We start from the raw sequence: 18,801 nt of genomic DNA, 5'->3' as shown, positions 1-18,801 counted from the left end.
AGCTTTTATTTTTTATTTTTTTGTGATAGAGTATAGAGGAAAAAGAGGAATAATGGAAGTGAGAATGAGAGTGGAGATGAGATAGCGAAGCAAGATGAGAGGGGAGGATGGGAGGGATGAGTAACAAAAGTGAAAACAAAAACTAAAAAAATTGAAATATATTTCAAATTGTTTTCACTTATGTTACTCATTTCTCTTATCCTCTCTCTCTCAATCCCATATTCACTCTTATTCTCACTTTCATTTTCCTTTATACTATAGCAAAAACAAAACCAAAAACTGAAAATAAAAATTGAAATAGTTATTAAACGAACCCTTAGTTTTTTAAAATTAATTTAAGGTTAACACTGTTATATTGGGATTAAGTTATAAAACACGTGTCAAATAACAAGAAAATAGACACCAAATTGGGGAAAACAGATCCTCTCCCACGCAATCAAGCCTAATTAATCAATTTCACCGTGAATTAAGGCAGGCCTATGCTTAAGAAGTCAAATTACGTGGACTTGAAAAGTGAAGCTTATGCCTTCAATGTTCTTCTTCCTAGTAACTACTAACTACACAACCAAGAAACTTCATGCTGAAAAAAGTAACAGTCTTAGGCAGCAAGTGGACCATTGACTTTAAACGTCCTATAATTTAGCTTTCCATGCCCCAAATTGAACTCAAGTACGCAATTTCACAACCCATCTCTCAAATTGAACAAAACTTAATTTCACTGGCTTTACAGTGGAGAAGGTGGCTTAACAAGAATCGACGGCATACTCATTCTCCATCGTCGACACATAACTGGAGGTAATTCTTCAGAATATATTTTGTAACACGTATTAATTATATTTTAACTAGACAGACAACACACGTCATGACTTATTGATCCCCCAGAATGAAGGTTTTGGTTGTGAGATTATTGATCACAGAATGCACACTTTTCAATGCATTCGTCTGCTGCTGGAGCTTTATGCATTCGGACCGTTCCGTATCCATGGAGTCCCATAGGTTGGGACTATTGGAAAGAAGTGAGAGGGATAGGGTGTCATTGCTGGCCGTCAAAGCTCAAATAAAGGAAGACCCTCATCGTGTCTTGAGTTCATGGAACGATTCCATCCACTTTTGCATGTGGCATGGCGTTACCTGCAGCAAAAGGCATCATCAGAGGGTCACTGTGCTCAACTTTGGGTCCCAAAACTTGGTGGGCTCCATATCCCCACACATTGGAAACCTAAGCTTCCTAAGGGAACTTCACCTCCAAGTCAACAGCTTTCGCCAACAAATCCCTGCTGAAATTGGGCGTTTGCGTAGGCTGCAGGTAATATTACTATACAAAAACTCACTCAGTGGCCCTATCCCTACCAACATTTCCAATTGCTTCAATCTCAACTTTATTAATTTTTGTCACAACAGCTTATTGGGTAAAATTCCTTCACAGCTGGACGCCTTGTCCAAGCTTCAAATATTTATTTTGGAGTCTAATCATTTAACAGGAGAGATCCCTCCTTCCTTGGGAAACCTTTCATCTCTTGAGTGGCTTCGTGCATATGACAATATCTTGTTGGGAAGCATACCTAGTTCTGTAGGCAGACTGAAAAATTTAACATTTTTGGCATTGGATATGAATAGATTGTCTGGCACCATCCCTCCCTCTATCTTTAACCTCTCTGCTCTTACTACTTTTTCTGTCTCAGTAAACCAAATTCAAGGGAGTCCTTCCCTCAGACTTGGGAATAACTCTTCCTAATCTCCAAAACTTTCACTGTTTTACAAACCGATTTACCGGACCAATTCCTCTGTCAATATCCAATGCCACAAATTTAGTCGGATTTATTGTTGCAGAGAACAAATTATCTGGGCAAGTGCCGAGTTTGCGAAACCTTCATAAGCTTCAATACTTTACCCTTCATAAGCTTCAATTGGTCTTAATTTAATTTGTTGATTAAGTCGGAAGGTATGTATTTGTATTAAAAGTCAAAAGCTCCCCTACCTTCCAATGAATTTTAAAAACGTGGTAGTGGAAGGGCGCTAAGACGTTGGACTTTGGAGGCAACGACTTAACCCATCACAAGAATTAGAGGAGAAATTTATGATGGTAGGTATCTATAATCTATCTATGGCGAATGATCTTTTATTTAGAAACCCAGCATCGTGCCACCTCCATGTGATCCTCCGTCTCTTTTTGATGTACTTGGGAGAAAAGACAAGTTCAATTAAACAACCGGAAAACATGACAGACCAACCAAATCGCGAATGTCACCAAGGGCGGTTTGGTTCGGTTTGTTTTTGAGGTCAAGTTCACAAGCCTGATTTCATTTGGCATAGCTTCTTGAATTGAACTCCATGAGATGGGTCTTGTCAAGGGATGAATGGGTGGATGTGTAGCTAGCTAGAACTCAAGCCAATAAATAATATGGGAGGAGCCCACACTAAGAAATAATCTCCTCAATAATTCTGGGAGGAGTTCCAAACCAAGAAATAATCTCATATTACATACCTCAAAAGAAGACTCACAAGCCACTATTTGCATACTGTATTTAGGATTTGTGAAGAGAAGATGAGAGTATAGTATGTTATTTGGATTGAAAGAGGAGTAATTTGTCAATAGGGTGTAGAGAAGGTTATGTTTTTCTAAAACTTAATATGATGAGTGATGTGGTGTGTGTATAGATGTACTAGGGTTAAGTATCAAGTTGGATGATCTTTTTTGTCTTTTTACACAATAATAAAACTTAAGAGCTTAATAATTTAAGCATTGGGATGAACAAAGAAAAGTGGTTTAAATAGAAATCTCATTTCAAAAACGCGGTGGTGGATTAGAAATAATGGGCTTAAGAATAGCATGAAACTCGTTAATGAAGCTGGGTCACGCTCATGGTGCTTGACCACAGCACTCAACACAAAGTGGACGAAGATTAAGAAAGCTTTCTGTACTGTTGGTTTGGTCAAATGGGCATATCTTGCATTTGGGCTCAATCTAAATACTAATGTGGAAGGGAGTAGGGCCAGATGCTTTTATGTTCATTTCTCATGTACTGAAATGAAACCCCCAATGAGGCAATTGGTTAGGATTACGATAAGTCACAGATTCGATTCTCTTCAGTGTAACAAAAGAAGAAATCATGATACATGCTAGATAGGCAAGTTTTTCTCATTCGTCAACCTATGTGGCTGTTGAAGTTGAAGCACAAGCTCGAATGGGTGAAGAAGCTGTCAAATGGTGTTTCAGCTTTGATTCAAGTACACGTTAGCATCAGAAAATACTCCAGGAAATGAAACCCCAAAATCATCATAAGACCAAGACCCAAAAATTAGGACCAGGTCTTTGCGTTTGACAAGGAAGGCTTGAACTCGACGTCTCTGGAAGTTCCCGTGTTATATTGGGGTTAGGAATAAAACACGTGTCAAATAGCAAGAAAATAGACACCAAATTAATGCAATCAAGCCTAATTAATCAATTTCACCGTGAATTAAGTCAAATTACGTGGACTTGAAAAGTGAAGCCTATGCCTTAAAATGTTCTTCTTCCTAGTAACTACTAAATACACTACCAAGAACCATCATGCTGAAAAAAAGTGTCTTAGGGAGCAAGTGGACCATTGACTTTAAACGTCCTATAATTTAGCTTTCCATGCCCCAAATTTCACAACCCATCTCTCAAATTGAACAAAACTTAATTCACTGGCTTTACAGTGGAGAAGGTGGCTTAACAAGAATCGATCATTCCCAATTCGACGGCACACTCATTCTCCATCGTCGACACATAACTAGAGGTAATTCTTCTGAATATATTTTGTAACACTTATATTTTAACTAGACAGACAACATACGTCATGATTTAGAGAAAACTTAAATTCAATTTTTTCTGTGACTTATTGATCCCCCAAAATGAAGGTTTTGGTTGTGAGATTATTGATCATAGTATGCACACTTTTCAATGCATTCGTCTGCTGCTGGAGCTTTATGCATTCGGACCGTTCCGTATCCATGGACTCCCATAGGTTGGGACTATTGGAAGGAAATGAGAGGGATAGGGTTTCATTGCTGGCCGTCAAAGCTCAAATAAAGGAAGACCCTCATCATGTCTTGAGTTCATGGAATGATTCCATCCACTTTTGCATGTGGCATGGCGTTACCTGCAGCAAAAGGCATCATCAAAGGGTCACTGTGCTCAACTTAGAGTCCCAAAACTTGGTGGGCTCCATATCCCCACACATTGGAAACCTAAGCTTCCTAAGGGAACTTAGCCTCGGAGGCAACAGCTTTCGCCAACAAATCCCTGCTGAAATTGGGCGTTTGCATAGGCTGCAAGTATTAGGTCTATTCAACAACTCACTCAGTGGCCCTATCCCTACCAACATTTCCAATTGCTTCAATCTCAACGCTTTTCATTTTGGTGGCAACAGCTTAGTGGGTAAAATTCCTTCACAGCTGGGCGCCTTGTCCAAGCTTCGAATATTTCTTTTAGAGTCTAATAATTTAACAGGAGAGATCCCTCCTTCCTTGGGAAACCTTTCGTCTCTTGAGAAGCTTGGTGCAAAAAACAATAGCTTGTTGGGAAGCATACCTAGTTCTTTTGGCAGATTGAAACATTTAACGACTTTGGTATTGGATAAGAATAGATTGTCTGGCACCATCCCTCCCTCCATCTTTAACCTCTCTGCTCTTACTTGCTTTTCTGTCTCAATAAACCAAATTCAAGGGAGTCTTCCCTCAGACTTGGGAATAACTCTTCCTAATCTCCAAGACTTTAGATGTTTTACGAACCGATTTACCGGACCAATTCCTCTGTCAATATCCAATGCCACAAATTTAGACAATTTTTATGTTGGAGATAATAAATTATCTGGGCAAGTGCCGAGTTTGCGAAACCTTCATAAGCTTCAATACTTTGCCCTTCAGCAAAATTATCTTGGAAGTGGCACTTATGGTGACTTGAGCTTCATCTCAGACTTGACCAATGCCACAAAGTTAAGGCACTTGCTTTTAGGCTCTAACAATTTTGGTGGCACTCTGCCCCCATCAATATCCAATCTCACAACAGAGCTTATAAAGCTGGCGTTCCAAGAAAACCAACTGCATGGAGACATCCCAGTTGGGATTGTGAACCTGATCAACTTGGAATCATTGAGTTTGAGAAGTAATCACTTCACAGGTAGCATCCCCAGGGACATTGGAAAGTTATCAAGTCTAGGGCCGTTGAGTCTTCAACACAATGAATTATCAGGGAGCATCCCATCCTCTCTAGGAAATTTAACCATGCTAATCGCTCTCCAATTGCAAGAAAACAACCTTCAAGGCAACATCCCTTCAAGCCTAGGGCAATGCCTCGGGCTGCTGACATTGAATCTTTCCCAAAATAACCTCGACGGTGCAATACCTCGCCAAGTTTTTGGCCTCCCCTCCTTGTCCATTTCTCTAGACTTGTCCAGAAACCACTTGACTGGTTCCCTTCCTGTGGAGATTGGAAAGCTAAATAGCCGTGTACTGGATGTTTCTGATAACATGCTATATGGAGAGCTTCCCAGTAGCCTTGGTAGTTGTTTGCGTTTAGAAGTCCTACACTTGCAGGGCAACTTCTTCAATGGGACAATTCCTTCATCTATGGCTTCATTGAGAGGGATTCAAGATTTGGACCTTTCTCACAACAATTTTTCTGGCGAAATTCCAAGGTTTTTAGAGGGCTTTGTCTTCTTGAAGAATATGAACTTATCTTTCAATGAACTTTGGGGAGCAGTTCCAACTGAAGGTGTTTTTAAAAATGCTAGTGCAACTTCTGTTGTTGGAAACATCGGGCTCTGCGGTGGGGTTGCTAGTCTCCGGCTGCCCAACTGCAGCTCCAAAGAGTCCAAGGGAAGAAGAAGACTGTCTCCTAGATTGAAATTAATAATTTCCATAGTCTCTGCCTTTCTAGGAATAGCTCTGGTTTTTGTCCCTTTATATCTCTGCTTGCTAAGAAAGAAGGGTAAAAAAACTGCATCATCAAGCGCCAACCTGGCAAACTCTATGCTGCAAGTCTCATATGCTACTCTTCTAAAAGCTACTGATGGGTTCTCTTCAGATAATTTGATTGGTTCTGGTAGCTTTGGATCTGTGTACAAAGGAGTTCTTGATGATCCTGATAGGTCACCTCAACTTGTTGCCATTAAAGTTTTTAACCTGTCACGCCAAGGAGCTTCTAAGAGCTTCCTAGCTGAATGTGAGGCGCTAAGAAATATCAGGCATCGAAATCTTGTCAAGATTATAACCGCGTGTTCAAGTGTTGATTTTCGCGGTAATGATTTCAAGGCTCTTGTTTACGAGTTCATGGACAACGGAAGCTTAGAGGAGTGGCTGCATCCAACTTCACCCAAGAATTTGAGTCTTGTTCAGAGGCTGGACATTGCCATGGATGTTGCTTGTGCTCTGGATTATCTTCATAATCATTGCGAGACACAAATAGTTCATTGTGACCTCAAGCCAAGCAATGTTCTTTTGGACAAGGAATTGACTGGCCATGTTTCTGACTTTGGACTAGCAAAATTTCTCTTGAAACTAACCAGCAATGTGTCAGAAAATCATCAAACAAGTTCCATTGGGTTAAGAGGATCAGTTGGCTATGCAGCTCCAGGTAAATACTCTCTCATCCCTTATGCTTCACAATTTCCTCATCCTATTTTTTACTCTCAAACAATTCAAAGACAGCTATGTTTTTATCTACAATTGTGTTGATACAATTTTTGATGTTTGAATTGTAGAGTATGGCATGGGAAGTGAGGTGTCAACTTATGGGGATGCCTATAGCTTTGGCATTCTGTTGTTAGAGATGTTCACAGGGAAGAGACCTACTGACGACATGTTTAGTGGTGGCTTCAACCTTCATAATTTCGCGAAGATGGCTTTCCTAGATAGGAGAGTTACAGAGGTTGCTGATTCACTGCTTCTTCAAGATGGTACCAGTGACAGCATCGTGATACCTCGAAAAATCGAAGAATGCTTGAGTTCGATATTCGGAATTGGGATTGCATGTTCTGCTGAATCCCCAGCAGACCGAAAGGATATCGGTGATGTTGCATCTGAGTTGCACTCCATTAGGGACAAGCTTCTTGTGTAGAAGCTTTTGCTACTCTATTTTTATTTTCCAGTTTTTATGTGCTACATGCGTGTACTTGATGCTGCTATAGCGCATGAGGAAATTTGCAAGTAAATAGTGCAATGGTGTGGGAGCCATTTTGGGGTCACATGTTGTAGCCATTTTTCATAGCTGCCACCAATAACCAAGTTGACGAAACCAAAATTTCAATTCAAGAAAGGAACATTTTGATTTATGATGAATGACTGCCAAAGAAACCATTGGAGTTTACCATGTTGGTCCTAATTACTTTCGGTGTTTTTGTAGTTGGGTGGGTGTCCATAGAAGATTTCACTTGTAGATTCGAACAAGGGTGTCCAGAGAAAGTAGGTTGTGACTTGTGAGGTAGGGCCAGAATATTCCCCATCAAAGCTTGTGAGGTGTTTTTCAAAACGAAGTGATTCTTGACTGGTCACTGCACTGGTGGAGAGTTTTGTTGCCTGCTACTCATGGGGTCAAGCTGCTTTTATATTCATCTCTTCTGTACTAACACTGAGAGGATTTCTCTCTCTCTCTCTCTCTCTCTCTCTCTCTCTCTCTCTGTGTTGAGAATTTTCTATAATTATTTGACAGATAAATTGTTTATTTTTAATATACTTTTATATATAGCCATCTTCTATACCATGCTATAAATTATTTAGATGGTTTGACAACTTGCACAAGCAAGAAGAGGCACAAGATGAGACAGTGCAATCATAATTAGTAGGCCAGCTAACAGATCTGGAAATTCATAACCAAGTTGGCAATTTCCAAACCATCCTCTCCTTTATTTGACCAGCACTGTAGTTTATTTCCATCTGTGGTCCCATGAATGGAGACTACAATTTATATATACACACACATTATTTTAATTGAAAAGACAACGGTTATAGTTGAGAAGTCCGAGTTATATGTATCACTTTTACTAATCATATTTTTTACAAAATTGATTATATACGAGTCACTACATAAGTATATCCTACATGAATTTCTTCATTGTAACAGATATAATCAACAAATCTGATATGATCATACAAGTATTATTTTCTTGACAAGAATATTAAATAGTTTATTTTCCTGTATTTACTGGACACACACACCCAAAAAAAAAGTTTATGAAAAAGTAGAATATTCTCTCTCAATTATGAATTTATTATTTATACCATATACTGTACTTTGCACTGGTAGAGTTAAAAAGCAAGCACTGATTGAAAGTTGTTGAACAGGATCATTTGAAAGTTTCAAAGAATGTGATCACCATGAAAATAGAAAAGACTTGCTGTTGTAGTCATAGTTTTGTGAAGTGAGGACAAATTTCCCAATTTCCAACTTCTCTTGCCCAAACCCACCCATGTAAAACAAAATTATTTTTTTAATTACATCAATTTAAAACTTTATTTTTTAAAAATGTTTTCAGTGATATGACAGCCTCTTTCATAATTTAATTTCATCCTTCCCCACCCATATAGCCAACCCTCATAATTAAGGAAAAAATTAATGATTTCTTTAATCATGTAGAATTTAGCTTTTGAATGAGTTGATGCAGTCAGATTCTACTTGTGTGCAAAGTGACTCTTCAAACTTAACAGAGTGGAGAAGAAGAGGAGGAGGCTGAGAAGGAAAGGTAAAGAAAAGTCATAAAAAGCAAAGCAAACAAAACAAAACAAAACAAAAACAAAAATAGAGTTTTGGCTGGCAGCAAGAGAAAATAAGAGAGAGAGAGTCAGAGAGAGAGAGAGGAGCTAAAACGAGTTTAAGAGCAAAGCAAGAGAGAAGGGTTTGCGGTTTTGCCTTACTGTCATGCACTTTGGCACCACTCTCGTCGGACATTGCGAAAAATAGAACTCTGCAAAAGTGCGCTCTGTCTTCCCATCACTCTCACATTACTTTCACGATTAGGGTTTCTCTCTCTCCTTCTTCCTTTTCTCTCTGTGTGTGAATCTCTGAATACCGGGTTCAGAATCTGATTCAACTCGGCCGGGTGAAGTGGATCTCTCTTTTGCTTCAAGTGAGTCCTTCTTATTCATTCCTTGTATTTCTTAACTCTCAAGAAAATCTGGGTTGCTGTCCTTTGGTTTGCTTGTTGTGGGTTGAGTGAGATTTTATGCTGTTTCTTAGCGTGTCGGTTTTGTTTTGTGAGGACCCAGATGAGGTTTTGTGCTTGTACTTGTGTCCTGATTGATTTTCGATGATTTCTAGAGAGATGAAGAAAATTTCACTTCAGAAAAGGAATATAAGAAAAGCCCAATTTTGAATTTTTTGTATTTAGCTGCTTGAAGTTGCTCCTTTTCTTTTTGCTCCCAATTTGAGTGAGACTTGGAGTTTCAAAGATTTTGATTTTGGGGTTTTGTTTGTTTTTATTTAGGATTTGAATGGCGAATTCGGTGAATGATAAGAGCATTGAGAGTTTGATATCTGCAAGCAAATCATTGAGGCTAAGCTTACAGAAATCACAGGGCCTGGGGTCGGCTCTAGAGAAAGCAGGAAACAGATTTGAAGAGATTAACCAGAGATTACCCTCTCTTGAAGCTGCGGTTCGACCCATTCGTGCAGACAAGGAAGCCCTCGCCGCCGTTGGTGGCCATATCAACCGTGCTGTTGGCCCTGCTGCAGCTGTGCTTAAAGTTTTTGATGCTGTTCATGGACTCGAGAAATCGCTTTTGTCAGATCCGCGTAGTGATCTTCCGGGGTACCTATCGGTGTTGAAACGCCTGGAAGAGGCTCTGAGGTTTCTGGGTGACAATTGTGGATTGGCAATTCAATGGTTGGAGGATATAGTAGAGTACTTGGAGGATAATGCGGTTGCGGATGATAGGTACCTTTCAAATCTGAAGAAATCATTGAAAGGTCTCCGAGAATTGCAAGATGGTGAGGGAAAGGCCAGCCTCGATGGCGGCCTTTTGGAGGCTGCGTTGGAAAAATTAGAAAATGAGTTCCGGAGACTCCTAATGGAACACAGTGTGCCACTTCCAATGTCGTCATCATCTTCACTTGGAGAGCAAGCTTGCATTGCTCCATCACCCTTACCTGTTCTGGTAATCCAGAAGTTGCAAGCTATTATTGGAAGATCGATTGCTAACAATAGACTTGAGAAGTGTATATCCATTTACGTTGAAGTTCGAAGTTCAAATGTGAGGGCAAGTTTACAAGCTCTCAATTTGGATTACCTTGAGATATCAATTGCAGAGTTTAATGATGTCCAAAGCATAGAGGGCTATATAGCACAGTGGGGAAAGCATTTGGAGTTTGCAGTGAAACACTTGTTTGAGGCGGAGTACAAGCTGTGCAATGATGTTTTTGAGAGGATTGGATTGGATGTCTGGATGGGTTGCTTTGCAAAGATAGCCGCTCAGGCTGGTATTCTTGCATTTCTACAATTTGGGAAAACTGTTACAGAGAGCAAAAAAGATCCGATAAAGCTTTTGAAGTTGTTGGATATTTTCGCATCTTTGAACAAATTGAGACTGGACTTCAACCGGCTTTTTGGTGGAGCAGCATGTATTGAAATCCAAAATCTGACAAGGGATCTCATTAAGAGTGTAATTGATGGAGCCGCTGAAATTTTCTGGGAGCTTCTTCTTCAGGTGCAGTTACAAAGGCAGAACCCGCCTCCTCCAGATGGGAGTGTTCCGAAATTGGTTAGCTTCATTACTGATTATTGTAATAAACTGCTTGGGGATGATTATAAGCCACTATTAACTCAGGTTCTGATCATTGACCGAAGTTGGAAGCATCAGAAGTTTCAAGAAAAACTCCTTATTAATGAGGTTTTGGAAATTATTAAAGCCATTGAGATAAATTTGGAGACATGGATAAAGGCTTATGAGGATGCCTCATTGTCCAACCTTTTTGCAATGAACAATCATTGGCATTTGTACAGGCACCTGAAGGGAACTAAGTTAGGGGTTCTGCTGGGAGATGCCTGGTTAAAAGAACATGAACAGTACAAGGACTATTATGCCACAGTGTTTTTGAGAGATAGCTGGGGGAAGCTTCCTGGTCATTTAAGTAGGGAGGGTCTGATTCTGTTCTCAGGTGGTCGTGCCACTGCCCGTGATCTTGTCAAAAAGAGGCTAAAAACCTTCAATGAAGCCTTTGATGACATGTATAAGAGGCAATCAAATTGGATAGTGTCAGATAAAGATCTAAGAGAGAAGACATGCCACCTTATAGTGCAGGCGGTTGTGCCTGTTTACAGAAGCTACATGCAGAACTATGGGCCCTTGGTTGAGCAAGATGCAAGTTCAAGCAAGTATGCGAAGTATTCAGTACAGACTTTGGAGAAAATGCTCTTGTCTCTCTTTCAGCCAAAGCCTGTTAGATACGGCAGTTTCAAAGGTAGGCAAACTAGTGGGAAATTTAACAATGGAGTAACAGATCTTCGCCGTACTACCTCTGCGGTTGTGTGATTGTCAAACTATGTGCGTTGTGGAATCACGGACAGGACTACCATGGTTAGCCTTCCACCTTGTACATACTGTCGTTCTCAGGGTCCTGGAGCCAAATACTGCTATCCCATTGCCTGAGATTCTAAGATAAGGAATTATTGTAACTCATCTGAATGTGATGAAGAGTTGAACACTGTCTCCACTGCCCAGTGGGTTCTAGGCCATGATGATGAACAAATATACAACCCCGTTGGATCCCCGCGTAGATAATATATTCAGGTATAGCTATCCGTTTTTCTTTCATCTCAGACTCATTAAATCAGTAATTAGGTTAGGCAGCAGGACAAACCTTAATACACCTTTGCTAGGTTCAATGTACAATTCTTTGATATAAAGTGCATCAAAGTGGTCTAGTTGTGATTGATTTTGTTATTTATCAGAACATGGGAAAGCTTAAAATTTAGGGACCTTCATGAGATGCTTGTTTTGTGCTATGAAATGGCATTGTTGAGAACTTGAAAATGTACTACAGCCATGTGCTATTGAAATTCTGTTGACAATAAAGTATCTACTCGTTTTAATGGAGTTGTTAAAGCTTTTAGTATTTTGTTGCTGGTGATTCTCCTTTTGTTTCTCTTTTCTGCTTGTCCTCGGTGTATGTGTTTATCCTTGTTAGACTTGCTTGGTAAGACACGAATTGGTATGTTATTCGTTTCTCAAAAAGCCTGTTTTTCCTTTTTGATAAGAAATGATTCCAATTGATCAAAACCTTCTGGGCCGGCTATGCTGTAACAGTTTGGGTTCAATTCTGTTCCAAAAAGAAAAAGAAAAGAAACCTTTTTGTTGTTTGGGTCGAGAATTAACATAGGAATGATCATAGAACAAACATTATACAATATTTCCCATCTAAAAACCCAAACAGTTTTTTTTTCTTTCTGCACAGCAGTTTCTTATCTACCAAACGGAGCCAAACCAAATTGTACATGGGAAGTGTTAATGGATTACGAAGCCAGCCAAAGGGCTTTCAAAGATGCTAAATTATAATTCTAGCAATGGAGACTTTTGAGTCACTTCTATTCATGACCAAGGGGTGGTTGTCGTCTTAGTTGATGGTATTTCTATTTTTCTCTAGTCTCTTGTCAACATGACTAATCACCGAAACTTCGCTCGACAAGAAAAGGAAGGTATACGCTAATCCGATATTAGTGATGTTTCTTTCTTTAGAATCAATCAAAGTCTCCCCTAAAATCAGATTTAATCAAATTCAGAAAGTCGCAGCGTGGATGCTTAAGCAATTTCTCTCCTAGGTATAAACTATTATTATCACCATATATACAAAACTCCTAACTTCCCAGGTCCTGCTAGGTCTTGTCCTCCTACCAAAATCTTCTAAATTTTTCTCCATATATTTTATGGTGAACACGACAAATTTATATAGTAGTTGTTTTCTTCCCCTTTTTCCTAACGTGACACCAAGATTGCTACCAACCAGGGACCAGTTTGCAGGCGCATTGCATTCAAATCATGACCAGTCAATGTCAACCATGAGAGGCATGCATTTTGATATTTTTGAGAAAATATGTCATGTAAACATGCCCCTTAATCCATAAAATCTTGAAAAAAAGCATGAATTGCATTTGGGTCGCATGAAAATGCTGCTTAATTTACCAGCAACATCTGCATTTGACTTCATAGGTAGGCGTGTGTTTAATCGATAAGGATGATTTCTTACGCGGGTGAAATTATTGACCGATTGACGAGTCTGAGTCGTTGTTGCATAATGCATGATGTTTCATTATACGCCACACATCCGCAACAGATGACAACTTGAAAACTATCATCATTTCTCTTTTCCTTTGTCCAAGTTAGGTTGCATCATCAACGGTTGAAGATGAAAGAAAATTCATGATTATGATGATGAGGATGAGGACCACGACATAAACGATAAGAGTTGCCATGAAATTGAATGATATGATAATGAAACATTCAGTTGAATTATTATTGATGCATGCATTCTTGAAGCCCTTTTTGTTCCTTACTTAGGAGGAGAGGGGTGAGAATTGAGACAAGACATCTTTGTGCTGTGTTTCATTCCATTGGGTCATGCTTCATTTCAACAATATTCATTAATTTTGCTTCTTTTTTTTCTTTTTTTTAACAGATAAATCTTTTATAATTTCTGAATTTATAAAGTTGCTCTTTGATAAATCGTTTATATATTGGACAGAGGATTTCAAACTTAGAATATTTTTTAATATTTCAAATTATAAATAAATAAAAATAAAAAGGTACTAATATGGATTTTTTCTTTTTCAAGTTAAAGTAAAAAAAACTTTGACATGCAAACCAAATGTCTCATATTCAAACCCTCACAACATTATAGTTGTGTATGTGAATGAAATCCCCATCCCCTGTAGTTTAGACTAACGTCTGTACTTTAAAATAAATAAAAATATAAAAAATCAAGTACCATTATAAATAGTGCTTTGACTCACTTTGAATTTTGAATGGTACCTGAGATGTGAACCATAGTTTTTTACTGGTATGCTTATGCTCTAGTTGTAACCTTTAAGCTACAAATTTTATAAATACCATTTGAATTAGAACTCATGATTTTTATTTATTTATAGTAAAAACAAACTACAACAATTGGATGATGGGTTTTTCTCTAACACCAAAAGTCATGCTTAGATATATGCTGACTCATTCACATGAAAAAGCTTAGTATTTTTTACAATTAATAAAAGGTTTGGGATCTTGCAAGGGATTTATACAATGCAATGGATATGCCCTCTCTCTTGAATTTTAAATTGCCTTGACCCTCCTCTAATGACTGTTATATTTTATGTGGCATATGTGACTAATTAGAAAGCAGACTAATTAACTATATAATTATTATTAATTTTAATAATTAAACTACTTTATCTAAATAGATAAGGTAGGTTTGCAGATGGCTAATCCTCACCTTGACCTTGTACCCTCCAATCAAATAATTTTGAATTGTATTATTTTATTTTTGCAATATGTAGACTTGTTTATCAAAGCCTAGGTAGAATATCTGTCTGCCAATAAGGCAAAGTCCACCTTAATCAACCAACTTCTTTATTTGTATTTCTTGTCAAAGTTGTGTAAATGGTCTCTCTGTCCAAGTCCTCAGAGCTTAAACAAAAAAAAGAAATCTTATATGCTTTTGAAAAAAATCTGGATCTCTCTCTCTCTCTCTCTCTCTCTCTCCTTGTAAATATAATATGTAACTGTTAACTCAGCAATAAAATAATTAGCTTTCCAAATTTTGCAACTGGATCTGTATAGCAACATGCTATATATTATTTTATTTTAGCTTTGCATGGCTGGTCTAAAATAACTTGTGATGCTGCTCTTTTAATCTGTAATTTATTTTTTGTCACAATCCTTTGATAGTATTGCAAAGATTGTGTCATTTTAGGTGTAACCAACAAGTCATGATTTGAATGCGTAGTAGGATTTGTATGAATTTAATTTTAATTTAACCATCGTGTGACGAATATTAAAAGTATGATTTAGTTCGATTTAGGCCTCAAATATTCGGACCCTACTGGTTTATGGGTATGGCCCCTCCACCTTTTGATTCATTTTTTTTCCCTTAACCAATTTTACATGGCCAATAGTTACTTAGCACGAAATGGGTTTGTGTGTGCTTGATTGATTCATAAAAAAATTTGATAAGATTTGAATGAAATGATGATGTTGAAGATATTGCTAGCTACATTATAATGAATCATGACCATCCACAACTAATATATGTAAGTCGTGTTCATTATTGAAGTGAATTAGGATAAGTTGTAAATCCAATCCCATTGGGTTTTCAACTTTGCATAACTTTGCTTTAGATATTCCCTTTTGGCATTATTAAAAGCTAATCCAAAACCTACCCAATGTGTGTTGTCTTCTCTCAACGTACTGGTGTTGGCAACTCGGTAGAATTCAATAATTATTGGAAATTCATTTTGACATATCGATATTGTTAAATTTCAGATAGACAAACTAACAGTCCGCTATTAGCAATACTAATAATGTCTTTAACTTAATCACCGACAAAGCCCAGTAAGTATGAAGTTTTATATAAAAGGCCTCAATGCTATTAGTAGTGGAACCATTAATTATATGTCGTAATTTATATGATCAAGTTTTCAATGTTGGACTTATTCTTCAACATATATGACTTATGAGGTCCATCCATGGCAAGATGTCAATCGAGGTCATTAGCATATTTAAATATTTTCTTAGTTTCATTGGCTCGATATGCATTGTTGGTTCATTATCTACAAATTTAAGTTTTTACGATGTTTATCTAACATGATAATGGTTAGGAGGTCACGGGTTTGAAACTTCAAACCTTTTACGTTGCGCATATGTCTATCTTTGTGGGTGCACGGTGGGCTACACGTGATGGGAGTGTCAGCTTTTTTTTGTTTTGTTTTGTTTTTTTTTTATTTCTTTTAGAAAGAAAACGATGCATTCAACCAAATAAAAACATTACAGAAGATCTTTAAAGAGTGCATCTAGGATGATACTAGGAGGATCCCTCACAACTGAAGCCTATGGGGACCATAATGGTTGTCTAACAAGTTTCACCTCATGGCTCCTATTGGCAAGTCCTAATTATAAGTGGTTTAGGTGATTTTCTAGGTAACTATTGCTTACTTTATCATAATTTTGTTCAAATTAACTTTGCTTATTCATAAGTTAAAACATGCTTATCATTAGGGGCCTAGATATGTTATAAGGCCTAAATAGATAGGGTGGTCCAAATTGTATGTTTTACAAAAGGTAATTTGATGTGCAAGGTTTAGTGTTCATGGATCCAAAATATTAGGAAATATGAACTTCACTACAAGGATGATGTCAAAATTGTTTTATAGTATTGTCAAGTTGGAAATAATTAAATTATAATTAATGGTGTTTAGTGGTGTTTACAAAATGCATTTCTCATGCTAATCAATTTTTATTCATGCATGCACTCCATATTAAGGGAATTATTAAAAAAGAAATAAGGTAATTGGCCTTTTACTTTTATTTTGTTAATTCCTATATTTAATGCTGCTCATACCACATTTGTATACCATTTTAGGTGACAGATGAGGTATACATCCACATCAATTAAAAAGGAGTAATGCTACACTTACCACATTATTATCCCATATTTCGATACCACATGATGTGACATATCCATATCATATGTCATATCAATTAAATTAATGAAGTGTATTTTAATAAAGAAAATTAGAAAAACAGAAACTAGTATTTTACATGATGTGATATGTATACATTAGCTGCCATATCATGTGGTATAAAATTGTGTATAAAAAATGTGGTAAAACTAGTATTATTCATTAAAAAGTATCAATAAATCATAAAAGAAAAGAAAATATTAAATTAATTTTAATTGATATAGCTGTCTACTTCATTTGCCACATAAGATGGTATAGAAATGTGATAAGAGTCGCATTATTCATTTTGAAAACTCGTAAAACCCTTTGACAATTTTTGCTAGACAAGACATATAACAAACAATATGTTGGACATAATTAATTTGATTGTATTTCTCTGGCAACATTCATAAATCAGTGATATTATTGTATACGGACGTAGAGGGCAAGAAAAACAAGTAAGTAAATGTGACTAAATATTAATATCATCTGATTTATTATGCATTGATTTTGATTTTGCAACAAATAAAGAATATCAATCAAAATAATTATCTCTAGAAAGATCCAGCTCCCCAAGAAGCTATATATATGTGGATAGGAACTTTGAAGATTTTCATATCCTTTTGGCAAAATGGATAGGGATGCATTTATTTCTCACTTCCGTCCTCAGTTGCTTGCTGATGTATTCACAATATCGGATAGGATTTTCAGTTTGTTTTAAATTTTCAAATATTTTTGGTATATTCTTACGATCATAAATTTAATAGATCATTTGTTAATATTGTGAAGAAAAAATATGTCAAGCTCTTGCTTAATCCATCTATAACTGGTTTATTTTTTAAACAATAGAAAAAGATTCGTTTGTTAAAGAAAACATTCACATTTTTCTCAATGGTAGAAAGTAACCAAATAGGAGCTAACCGACTCCACAAATACATTTGGTTACATCGGGCAAGAGTTTTATCTGTGATTGATTCTTATTTTAAGATGCTCACGAAAGAACAATCTATGAGTGCTCGAAAATAACCAATCAGAAAGTCAACCGATATTATATAAAAAGTGTTCTCTTAATGGTCAAAACGCTCTCTTAGTGGTCGAAAGTAACCAATCAGAAAGTTAGCCAATATTACATAGAGCGTTCTATCAATGGTCGAAAGTAACCAATCAAAAGGTTACCCGACCTCATGTAGGCGTTTCGTTACATTTTCCCTACTCAAACTAGACAAGCCGCCTTATGACGTGCACAAGGTACATACCACACCCCCAAAAAAAACAAAAACAAAAAAACTTATTATGTAACAATGAATCATTTTCTGAGTTAATTTCACATATTATGTTCTTAGACTAGAAGGTGGATAATGAGGGACAGATTTTTGTATCAAGTCTTTGATTGAGCATGCGACCAAAAGGATTGATTGATGACAAACTAAAGTAATAAAGCTAAACAAAGCAGATTGATTTTCCCTTAAGAAAACCATACAAATAGATATAATAGCCAATAATTAAGCACTCTATACCAAATATGGAGGAGAAGATAAGATAAACTAATGTTGATATTGGTACAATTTCTTCAGAGTGTACATATTTGACCTAATTAAAGATACGTTATCACCAAATAGAAGATTTGCAATAGATAGTTTTATTTTCTCCACAAAGACATCACATTACTTAATAATTGTTGGGGTAAATTGAAATACCAAAATACTTATTATAGAGGAAGTAATAAATTTTCATTAAAATTGTGAAAGGTTACAGACTCGAGCAAACAAACGAGACCTTGCATAGAAAAACCAAGCAGGACAAAACTAAAAATAAATTAAAATTAAAGAAAAGGGTTTTTGTATTTTGTATTTATATATCTATTTTTTTTGTTTTTTTGTTTTAAAAAGGGAACGAAGTGGAAGGGTGTAGAAGACAGTGAACAACAGGATAAGTTAGAGTGGATATTTCTGGTCACTGTCTTTGCCACGTAATTACGAACGTGTCAAAGCGCGTGATTCCCTATTTCGCTGACGGCGGACGTTAGCCTCTCCTCTTCTAAACACACCCACCAATTTACTCACCGCACCCCAGCACTCTATGTCCATGTGTTGCGTTTTTGTTGTGAGCCCTGTGACTACTGTTGTCTATATATATAGCTGTCTAA

At 37.0% G+C, this 18,801-nt stretch overlaps 3 protein-coding genes across 4 annotated transcripts; all 3 read left to right on the top strand.

Moving 5' to 3' along the window:
• The first annotated feature begins 685 nt into the window (after positions 1 to 685).
• Positions 686 to 1,858, top strand: LOC148919579 (uncharacterized). Its single transcript, XM_089046263.1, has one exon. The coding sequence runs from the start codon at positions 884 to 886 to the stop codon at positions 1,733 to 1,735; it is 852 nt and encodes a 283-aa protein (XP_088902389.1). The 5' UTR covers positions 686 to 883; the 3' UTR covers positions 1,736 to 1,858.
• A 1,724-nt stretch (positions 1,859 to 3,582) lies between these two features.
• Positions 3,583 to 7,688, top strand: LOC103320146 (putative receptor-like protein kinase At3g47110). Of its 2 annotated transcripts, XM_089046261.1 has the most exons (3): positions 3,584 to 3,761; positions 3,883 to 6,598; positions 6,726 to 7,688. In XM_089046261.1, exons 2-3 carry the CDS (start codon positions 3,952 to 3,954, stop codon positions 7,079 to 7,081), a joined length of 3,003 nt encoding a protein of 1,000 aa, XP_088902387.1. In that variant the 5' UTR covers positions 3,584 to 3,761; positions 3,883 to 3,951; the 3' UTR covers positions 7,082 to 7,688. The 2 variants fall into 2 exon arrangements, with proteins under 2 accessions (XP_088902386.1, XP_088902387.1); XM_089046260.1 differs by having other exon boundaries at positions 3,583 to 6,598.
• Positions 7,689 to 8,758: 1,070 nt separating this feature from the next.
• Positions 8,759 to 12,047, top strand: EXO70G1 (exocyst subunit exo70 family protein G1). Its single transcript, XM_008221728.3, has 2 exons — positions 8,759 to 9,086; positions 9,444 to 12,047. The coding sequence occupies exon 2, from the start codon at positions 9,451 to 9,453 to the stop codon at positions 11,485 to 11,487; it is 2,037 nt and encodes a 678-aa protein (XP_008219950.2). The 5' UTR covers positions 8,759 to 9,086; positions 9,444 to 9,450; the 3' UTR covers positions 11,488 to 12,047.
• Positions 12,048 to 18,801: the final 6,754 nt, after the last annotated feature.

Source organism: Prunus mume, linkage group LG2 (assembly GCF_029339155.1).
Source record: "Prunus mume cultivar Tortuosa linkage group LG2, ASM2933915v1, whole genome shotgun sequence".
Lineage (NCBI taxonomy): Eukaryota > Viridiplantae > Streptophyta > Magnoliopsida > Rosales > Rosaceae > Prunus > Prunus mume.
This window is presented reverse-complemented; position numbering and strand designations above follow the sequence as displayed.